At 37.7% G+C, this 10,618-nt stretch overlaps 1 protein-coding gene and 1 non-coding gene across 4 annotated transcripts; both read right to left on the reverse strand.

The window, feature by feature from the left end:
• Positions 1–1,967: 1,967 nt before the first annotated feature.
• Positions 1,968–5,147, reverse strand: LOC117300885. 3 transcript variants are annotated; one of them, XM_033784741.1, is made up of 3 exons: positions 5,065–5,147; positions 2,988–3,143; positions 1,968–2,533 (listed from the first exon to the last, which is right to left on the reverse strand). In XM_033784741.1, the coding sequence occupies exons 2-3, from the start codon at positions 3,109–3,111 to the stop codon at positions 2,223–2,225; spliced, it is 435 nt and encodes a 144-aa protein (XP_033640632.1). In that variant the 5' UTR covers positions 3,112–3,143; positions 5,065–5,147; the 3' UTR covers positions 1,968–2,222. The 3 variants fall into 3 exon arrangements, with proteins under 3 accessions (XP_033640632.1, XP_033640633.1, XP_033640634.1); XM_033784742.1 differs by having other exon boundaries at positions 5,011–5,077; XM_033784743.1 differs by lacking the exon at positions 5,065–5,147 and adding an exon at positions 3,263–3,420.
• A 4,205-nt stretch (positions 5,148–9,352) lies between these two features.
• On the reverse strand, positions 9,353–9,425 carry Trnar-acg. Its single transcript has one exon. It is a non-coding gene; the product is annotated as a tRNA-Arg (tRNA).
• Positions 9,426–10,618: the final 1,193 nt, after the last annotated feature.

Raw genomic sequence — 10,618 nt, forward strand, 5'->3', positions numbered from 1 at the left:
TTTTCTAAATGGTGAAATTATGTTGTGTTCCATGGAGGAATAAAAAATCCGGTGCGCTTTCAACAAATATTTGTAAAAGTCTTTCGATCAGTTTGTTAGAAAAAAAAGCTGCGTGTTGTATACTCTTCATAAAAGAATCAGATCAAAGAAAAATACGGACACCTTTTTATTTTCAATGCATACCTCATCAATGTGAAATCTGCCACTTTTGTTTGTATTTGGTTGGAGTAGTAATGTTTTTAATTATGTACCTCATGCTTAGAATCCTCGAATCTGATTGGTTACAAATGGAGTCGTGGAAATAGCTATGCCCCCTTATTCTACCAAGATGAGGTCATAATGACTTTGCCCGGGGCAACATTTTAAGCTGCATGCCCCTACGTTAACAACGAAAAAATCGAGGAAAAAAAGGGAACAAGTTGTAAACGAACCTGTTGAAATTACTTTGGTTTTTAACTAAATCTTTCGAATATAAATACATCTTCCTTCGAAACGATTAAATAATATTGTATTTAAATAGTCAGAAAACAACTGTAACTACTTGACGTTGTTAAATATTTTTAAAATCACGATTATAATAGTTCGTAATAACGCTCAGTTTTTTTTATAGCGCAAAATTACAATTAAGTGAAAGAGTGAACACCAGTGACCAATTTAGTGACCCGTCTTGGCATAAAGCTAACGTGACTTGGGCGGCGCCATCTTGGATAAAAGTTAACAAACTGAATATTATTACGAGGCCTCGAGCTAGTTTCTAAAATCTCTAAACCTGTGAGTACAAACTATAAAGTTATATTATCATGCTAAACAAATTTCTGTCCCGATTTTACTGATTAAAATAAAGAAATCCATACCTGGTTTACAGTTGGAATTGGCCTTGGCCGCACCAACACGTACACCAGGCACACAGACAGTGTTTGCCTGCCGCCGCGTGGTGGCGCCGTCACCGCTCCAACTCTGTAATCGCGCCTGCCAACTCGAACATAAACCGCACTGTGGGAAGTCTATTTACCGACCCTACAGATGGTTGTCCCCACACATTTACTACTTATTTGTAGCTTCTTCCTATCAACATTTTTGTATCAGTTTTCAATAATTGTAAATTGTCAATCAAATACAATTTGTAAAACAAACAACATTTTATACAGTTTCCGTTTTAATATGCCTATATATTTTTGTTAACAACATTATTACCTACACTGTCAATCTCTGCATGCTTTGAGTTCTCACGAATAAAGCGCTTCAACCACAATGCCCCTACGTTTTTACGTTGTTTAAAAACCATTTTATTTGATTTAAATTCCACCATATTTCCGTAGAGAGAATACAAAATAATGCCAACTTCCAACAACACATGTAAACCAGTAAAAGGGTGGCTGCAGTGTTTTTTTTTTTTTTATTCATTTACACGATTCAACATGACATTCAACACGTGACGTCATGTCGGTAACCCGAGCCGTCGGGCCCCCCTAACCCCTGGCTGTGTGCAGAGACGTGTGCACTGTGTGGCCTGGTACCTAGGCGCGTATAGTTAGGGACCAGACTCTTTTTGCCGACGATATGTTTGGATTCCCGAAGTGACGTCGATGGTAGGGGCGGTAACAATCCACAAAAGGGGAGGGCATGACTTATTCGCTGATTACGCAAGTCAGATATGTCGGGAATAAACAAAACACATTTTATTGATGTTCAATACATATTATATCAGAAATAAATGACAGCAAAATTAACTGTTTTATTTTAATTCACTGCAGCATCCCTTTAAATAAAAAGAAACTTAAACATCATGAATTTGTTCACATTGGTTGCGTTCGAAAAGCTTCCCTGGGTCGACCCCGGTCTGCCGCCGGTACGTTTCGAATAGCTTTGAAGTTATGCCAGGGGCTCACCCGGGTGCGATATTTATTTCAAACGACATTGCAATATTATTTGTTTTCACTTTTCCGTCAAAATTGGCTCTTTCCGTCAAAATTACTTCATAATGAAATTGGCCTGCTCTTTTACCAAATCAATGCAATGTCGTTTGGGAAAAAAAAACAATTAGCCACCGGGTCAGCCTCACACTGGCGTCACCACGTGGGGTTAATTTATCGTTCGATTAGCTCTTGTTGGGGGCTCACCCGAGTGAGCACCTCGGGGTCGACCCAGGGAAGCTAATCGAACGCACCCAGGTCTCTAAAGTTTGCACAATTTCCCCTTCATTTTGGGCTTTTTTCGTGTACTTAGGGTTGAATACGTAGGTATTTCGTGTACTTAGGATTGAAATCATTTATACATGATGGGTCAGTGAAATTTAATTCAGCCTCATCAGAGTTAAAAAACCAAATAAACCAGCTGGGCTGAGGTGGGGATTGGGCGTCGTAGGCATAGGTAGAGTCTGGCACCCCTTGGATTGCCACCTCGAAGCGACCGTTATCGTATGTCACGATGATTGGTACTCCGACGTAGTCTTCATCAGAAGTGTAAGGCTGACGAACCCGTTTATGAGACGGTGTTTCCCTTGAAGCAATGAAAGCATGGCCATGGTACATACCTGCAACCAATTGATTAAAACCCTTCAGTACACGTTGTGCTTGTTGTTGTATAAACAAGTTTTGGCCGAATCCAAATTGGCGACTATACGGCTATGGATGTTATAAGGACGTACTGTACCTCAACGCATGGTGACGTGAAAACCTAGTCGTAGCCGTGGCTGTATTAGCCGCTAGTTCAGACACGACCTTAGCTGCACGTTCCACGAGCAAACACGGGTGAACGTGAACGTCAAACAATGGGTGCGTTCGTTTAGCTTCCCTGGGTCGAGAAACCATTACAAATACTAAATACATGTACAACATGGTACAACTAAAGGATCTGAAAAATTACTCTTTACACTAAAAAGATAAAATTACATACCTACATGTAAATGCTGAAAATTACACAGAAACTATACACAGTCAGGGGGAACATTGTAATTTATATAGAGTTTCATCTGTTTCTGTACTTACCAAACTCGACTAAAGATTGAACTGCATCAGGACCAACTGGGGTGAAATGCACCCCTATAAAGGTACCAAATGTAACATTGAACTCTAGTCGCACCGGTGACGTCATCGGCATTTGAAGCTCCATGACGTTAAACCGACGCGTAAGTTGACCACAGTCTGAAATATAGGAGAGTTGAAGGCCTTAAACAACCGGGAATAAAGTAAAGAAAACAAAAACCCGAGTTGTGTAAAGCGATAATGCATGTATATCAACCACTCAGTTTGAATTGACATACCATCAAACCAGTTGTTCAGAAGTCGGTGAATTTATGTTTTCCAATCTGTTTTGACTTGTTCGATTATTCTTGAGGGAAAAAAAAAAGAAAAAAGTGCTTCATATCTGGTTTTTAATGTCTGCTCCAGGCTCATTGTAAATATTTAAACTTGGAAGACAAGTGTATGATCGTTCCGCATTGTTTAAAGGCAGTGTACATTATTGGTAATTACTCCAAATAATGATTAGCATAAAACCGTACTTGTTAAACGAGTAATGGGAGAGTTTGACAGTAAAGGGTAGTTACACTTATATACACTTTATTTTAGGCCTCATTTGGCGGCGCTGTGGTCAGCTTTGACTTCATTCAAATATTTTAGATCTCACAAATATAATTACTTAACTACTATTTATATTTAATTATTAAGAGATATTACTTTATATCCTAATTCCTATTCTTATTCTTTATTTGGCAATTAAAAAAATAACAAATACAAACAGACAGTATGTAAAATAAATAATAACCTGTATACACAAAGCGCAACTTTTAATAACAAAACCAAACACAAACACCAGAAATTAGACAAGCAAAATAAATAATTAAATAAATAAATGAAATAAAAAGTATCAACAAATAAATGAATAAAAATTTAGAAAGGTCCTTGTAAAAAAAAAATCAATAATTATACGGATGGAAACAAAGAATAAGTAAATAACTAAGTAAATAGACAAATTGATAAAACAACCACACAAGCAACGAAAAAGTTAATAAAACTGTCTCCCTTCCATTACAAATACTTTTACATCAATAAAAGGATGATTGAGTATGAATAAAGCAATCAAAACAACCAAACAGAAAAAGAAAAAAAGAAAGAAAAAAAGAAATTAGACAAGCAAATAAATAGTTGAATGAATGAATACAAAACAAATTTCCTTTTTACATATGCACTCATCCATATATCTATCCACCCATTCATTCATTCACTCAATCATATTTTATAAAATATAACTTAATAGACGAACAAATAAACAAATAAACAAACAGACAAGTAGATGTAAACAAGAAATAAAGTAATAAATAATTCAATGATTGGATGGATATAATATGGATAAATAGATAAATAGCAAAATCAGTTGCCGAATAAATAAACAAATACATAAAATAAGAACACACGCAACGGAAAAATGTTAAAACAAACAATCTCCTTATCCGACGTAAATACATCAAAAAAGAATTAATAAATCTAAATGAATCAATCAATCAAACAATCAATCAATTAATCAATAAAGTAAAAAACAAATAAACATTTAATATACAAAACAAAAATATATGTAAGCAATGAGAGAAAAATAAATGGGTCTAAAAACAGAGCTAGCAATTATATGGTTTGTTGAGATTGAAGGTCATGATAATAAGCAGATAATTGTTACAAAAAAAACATTCAAATTATCTGGAGTAAGTGAGTCTTTTATATATGAAGGCAATTTGCTCCATAACCGAGGAAATAAATGAATTGGCGTGTACTTAAGAGCTTGAGTTCTGGTATAGTGATGGTATGTGCATGGAGGAATTTCTCCATGGTATGTGGTAACGTCTACACTGCGGGTGTTGATTTTAGTGATACACTTTATGGCATCACAGTCAATAAGTCCAAACAGAGATTTAATGGTGAAAACAACGGTGTCTTCCAGCTGAAAGGTTGCTGTAAAGGAGTAGTGTACTACCAATTCAGTTTCCAATCAGCCTTTGGACAACCAAAATAAATTAACCTTAATAAATACTACGACTACATGGAGGATGACTACAAGTTAGAGAGATCCAACCTTTCTGTTCCAAAAGCTGGAGAAGAGTGAGGGTGACTTATTGTCTGCATTTGGTTTTATACGGCTAAGCACACATGTAAAAGGATGGCCTGCTCAACAGGCGTACACAAAAGAACTTACTATAGGCCTTTAAACTACACTGGGGTTTTGGAGTTAATTGTTCACAATTTACAGCTGACATTCCAAGATGGTCATCACAATAGGTGATGGTAAGAGTCTCTCACCGCGTCTACACTAGATCCTCCTCCTCTGAAGTAACTGAGTTTTTGAGAAAGAAATAGTTTCTCACAAAATATTGGAATTTGATTTCGACACTTTAGAATTGAAAGCGCACAACTTGTGCAACAAGGGTTTCTTTTCTTATATTTTTCTCTCGCAACTTCGACGACCAATTGAGCTCAATGTTTCACGGGTTTGTTATTTTATGCATACGTTTGGATACACCAAGTGAGAATACTGGTCTTTGACAGTTACCAAAGGTGACCAGTGCCTGTAATACATAAACAACACTAGGTTACAGCAACGTAGGCCTTAAGTGACCTCAACAACGAATTTTTTTTTTTAACGGCACAAAGACGTGACAGAAACTTTGAAACACTGGACGGCACGTATCCTTTGGCAATTTGGGGCTTTATAAATACTGTTATTATTATTATGAAGTGTAATCTGCACTTTTTCCCGGGTAATAAAACTCACAGTGGTTTTGTTGTAACTGTTTCACCTAACACGATAATGAAGAAATTATTACAATTTAATTTTTCGCTGTTAAAGGCAGTGGACACTTTTGGTAATTACTCAAAATAATTATTTAGCATAGCCTTACTTGGTGACGAGTAATGGGGAGATGTTGGTAGTATAAAACATTGTGAGAAACAGCTCCCTCCGAAGTGACGTAGTTTTCGAGAAAGAAGTAATAATTTTCTACGAATTTGATTTCGAGACCTCAGATTTAGAATTTGAGGTCTTAAAATCGACAATCTAAACGCACACAACTTCGTGTGCCAGGAGTGTTTTTTCTATTACTATTATCTTGCAACTTCGAAGACCAATTGAGCTCAAATTTTCACAGGTTCTTTATTTTATGCATATGTTGAGATACACCAAGTGGGAAGACTAGTCTTTGACAATTACCAAAAGTGTCAACTGCCTTTAATACAACGGTTTTATTATCGACAAAGGCGGTAAATAAAAACAGAACTTACTCTGTTCGGGTGACTCTCTGCGACAGGTTGATCTGAAACTGGAAAATGCTCTCTTCTGCAAAGCCGCAAAGTTTTCTCCATCACTTGCAGAGGTCATTGTAGAACACATCTCTCCATTCAGGGGCAGGACGTAGAAAATCACGGCCAGAGTGAGTACCAGAAAAAGGGGAACAATATCACGCGAAAATGTCTTCACCACTGAATCCATGCTCGGTGAAAGTCGTCCAAAACCGAACAGATAGTGATTTTGCAAAACCAGCTTGAGACGTGCTAGCGGCTTCTTGTTGTGATGTGTTTACTAGGTATAATTATCTACGTTCTTTTGGTTACCTGGGAAAAAAATTAAGAGCCCTTAACAAACCGTTATCACTCGCAATACACGGGAGCTACAATCCGAAAAAATAGGCATGCGTGGACACCCCGGTTTCGCAGTTTTAATACACCTCTCTTAATATTCATGCATGATGTCATAATTCTTACCCAAAATGAGGCTATAGGCGCACGTCCGCTACCACTTGCAGTGCCTGCTACTACGGCCTCGTTTTGGATTAGAATTGTGACGTACTCATGAATAAAATTAAGAGAGGCGTATCAAAGTTCTAAAATGGCGGAGATTTGTGCACCAGGAAGTGACGAATGCTCAATTTCGCAAGTGATGTTTCCATAAATTAGTTGCTGCAGAGTTGAAACCATTTAATTAGTACATATTTTAATTAGTTTGATCAGTTTTTAAAGCACTGCAGCTTTTCCAGATATTAAGAAAAACCCTACAAATTAGAAAGTTACACGAGATGCTCGGTGTACCTTGTTTGCTCTGCTCACATAGTTCCATTACATCTCTCAGAATTTATATCATTGTATTAGAATAGAATAACAACAATTATGGCTACTTCTTTTTTCCTGACGATGACTAGAGAAAGCTAGTCGAAACGTTGAGACCAACCCGAGAATTGACTCCGCGGTAGTACAGTTAATTACGATCCTATAAACCCTCTAGTCCCTGCACCGCCTGAGTTTGCCGAAATAATTTCGTTTTTCTTTCCAAGATTCTTTCAGTAACTTTTATTAAATCGTAGTTCAAATTTGTTAAAGATAGCCAAGGCTTATTATTTATAATTAAACGCACAATATTTGACCCTTTCGGTAATATTTGTACAAGTCCTCATTGGGGAACAATAAAAACCCCTACGGTAATATTTATGGCGATCATTTGTGTATAATGATAAAATGGATACAATAGCTTTTCAAGGCTTTTATCTGGCTCAATGCTGATTATTTGCGAAGGCATAAGTTTTCGACAATATCACCATGAATGATAAATACAGTTTCCTCTGTGTTTACTAATAAGCGTTTTGTTTGGTAAGTGCTAAAATTATTTCATCATCATTAGCCCCAGTATTTGCGAAAAGGAAAATAATAATGATCTATCTACAACTAGATGGATTCACCAATGCGTTAGGCCTACTATTGAATACCTAGTGGTATTTTGATGTTTCTTATTGTCTACAAACAAAAGTTATAGCGAGGTTTCCTCCTACCGCATAATACAGTGTATCGCTTTAGGTGGCTGGGCGGTCCAGTGGCTAAATGGTTAAACTAAAATAGTAGTCCCAGCCTATATCTATACCATCCGCCCAGGTAATATAGTTAATAAGCAGGACAGTTCTTTTCAGAACTGAGAAGTCTCCCGAACACCCGAACAATCTACTCCGCGGTAGTAGGATTAAGCAAGATAGTTCTCTAAAGAACAGACTCTTACTGGTAAGTAGATACACACATGTTGTTACTGCAAACCAAATATATAATGATATCATCATGCAATGCCTCAAATCCTATATACTTACTGTTTCTTCTTATTATTTGTGCTTATATTTAAAAAAAAACATATTTTGTAATTGAATATTGATTTATTAATGTAAATGATAAATTAAGATATTTGCATTAAAGGCAAGGTACACGTTTGGTAATTGTCAAAGACCAGTGTCCTCACTTGGTGTTTCCCATCATAAGCATAAAATAACAAGCCTGTGCACATTTGAGCTCAATTGGTCGTCTTAGGTACATGTTTGGGGCTACATTTAGGTCAGGCTACATTAAGGGCTCGGGCTACATTTAGGTGCCGCACAGTCGTCGGAGTTGCGAGAAAATGATGAAAGAAAAACACCCTTGTTGGACGAATTTGTGTGCTTTCAGATAGGAATAAAAGACTTCTGGCTAGAAGTCTTTTATTATTTTAGTGAAAAATTACCTCTTTCTCAAAACTACTTTACTTCAGAGGGAGACGTTTCCCACAATGTTTTATACCATCAACAGCTCTCCAATGCTCGTTACCAAGTCAGTTTTTAAGTTAATATTTGTTTTGAGTAATTACCAAACGTGTACCTTCCTTTTGAATGAGAACTATTAATCCAACACTTTTTGTAAGGATTCATTTATTGAAGTGGGGCTAAGATACATGTTATCCACTTACCCCTTCGCCACCATAGCCCCGCTATAGTCTAAATGAAAAGCAATATTTGCTGAAATTATAATAATAAATTACCACACAAAAAAGGTCATCAGACTAGTGCCGTGCGATTGTTTCTTTAACCGAAATTATTTACAAACTGAGTAGTTAATTGCTTTTTTGAACGACAATGGAAACCATGGAAACGTCTCCCACCATGTCAGGAAGGGAGAATGGTGGCTTTATAGAGCCAGTAACTAGTTTAACTTTATTGGCCTTAATGTCAGGGTTGGACTTGATAAATCAACCTAATCATAGGATTGAAAAGGATATAGTTGCTAACAGAAACAACCAGCAATGAAAGGGCTTACGTTTTTTAAAGGCAGTGAACACTGGTATTTACTCAAAGTATTTATTAGCATAAAACCTTACTTGGTAACGAGCAATGGGGAGATGTTGATAGTTTAAAACATTGTGAGAAACGGCTCCCTCTGAAGTGGCTTAGTTATCGTGAAAGAAGTAATTTTCCACGAATTTGATTTCGAGAACTCAGATTTAGAATTTGAGGTCTCGAAATCAAGCATCTTTTTCGAAGTCTCTTTAAGAGAATGGCATGGGGTTTAAATTAAAACAAAACATACGACCCTGCCAGGATTCGAACCTGGAATCCCCTGATTCGTAGTCAGATGCCTTATCCGTTGGGCCACAGGGCCGCTGAAGAAAATACATCAGAGAAAGAAGTTCTCACCTGGAGAAGGGAATTTTTGGTTAAAACAAAAAATACTACCCTGTAAGGATTCGAACCTGGGGTTCACCAGGGTGAGCACTGCGGGGTCGACCCAGGAAAGCTAATCGAACGCACCCATTGTTGTATTCATACATCATGCAAAAAGAAAAGTGCATGAACTGCTTCTCGGATTATTATTTTGATTTCGTATAAAGCATCCTCTGAATATCATAGAAATGTTTGGTAAGTTACATTTATTCCTAACTCATTTTTTGTTTTTCTCATTTCTGCCCTCTACTGTCAAAGACTGGTGAATTTTCTACACGCGATATAAACTGGACATCTGACGTCAAACTTCGAGGCTCGTGAAAATGCCAGACAGCAGTGTATATTGTTTGCTATTAACTGTGCTTGTCCCCAAACATTATATTAAAATGATGCACATATGTTTTCTTCCATCAAAACGGTTTTTTGTGTGTGGTCATAATGTTCTCAACTCCGGATCAGTTTACACAGAGCTACATGTATGATTTCACTTTTCCCTTTACACACAATTATGGAAAGCTCATGTCACTTTACGTTTATCTAATTATATACTTTGTATTCAATTGAATCACTGGATCTGCCAGCAGGGACCTGTCTTTATCATTGCGGATAAATACAAGGGCAAAGTCTAAGTCTTGATTTGCGACGCTATGTGTGCGTTCGACTAGCTTCCCTGGGTCGACCCCGCGGTGCTCACTCGGTTGAGCCCCCGACAAGAGCTAATCGAACGATCACACTCGCCCTCTTGTGGTGACAACACTCGCCCTCTTGTGGTGACGGCATGCACCTCAGGTCACCCCTAAGTGATCCACTCCACAAGCGGGGCACTGGGGGCTGACCCGGGTGAGCCCCGTCAAAGCTATTCGAACGTACCGGGGCAGACCGGGGCCGACCCAGGGAAGCTAAACGAACGCACCCTTATGTTTTGTACTAGTCGTTAGAGGGCGCAGTGTCGACTAGCTTGAGTGGAATAGACCTTATCGCAAATACCAATGCGCAAGCGCAGACTGTTGAATGAGGTGCATTGTGGGATAGATATGGATCAAATTTGGAAACCAGCTAGACCACAATGCACCTAATTCCAAGCTTAACGCGCGCGCCCCAGTATTTGCGAAAAGGAAAAGGTCTAGACCT

The sequence above is a fragment of the Asterias rubens genome, chromosome 16, assembly GCF_902459465.1.
Source record: "Asterias rubens chromosome 16, eAstRub1.3, whole genome shotgun sequence".
Classification (NCBI taxonomy): Eukaryota; Metazoa; Echinodermata; class Asteroidea; order Forcipulatida; family Asteriidae; genus Asterias; species Asterias rubens.

What these genes read in the sequence shown, in the direction of transcription:
- LOC117300885 (XM_033784741.1), bottom strand. Translation starts at nt 3,111, where the DNA reads ATGGAGCTTCAAATGCCGATGACGTCACCGGTGCGACTAGAGTTCAAT. An exon ending in TCAATCTTTAGTCGAGTTTG is followed by an intron (nt 2,534 to 2,987) that starts GTAAGTACAGAA and finishes AATTGGTTGCAG; the next exon opens with GTATGTACCATGGCCATGCT.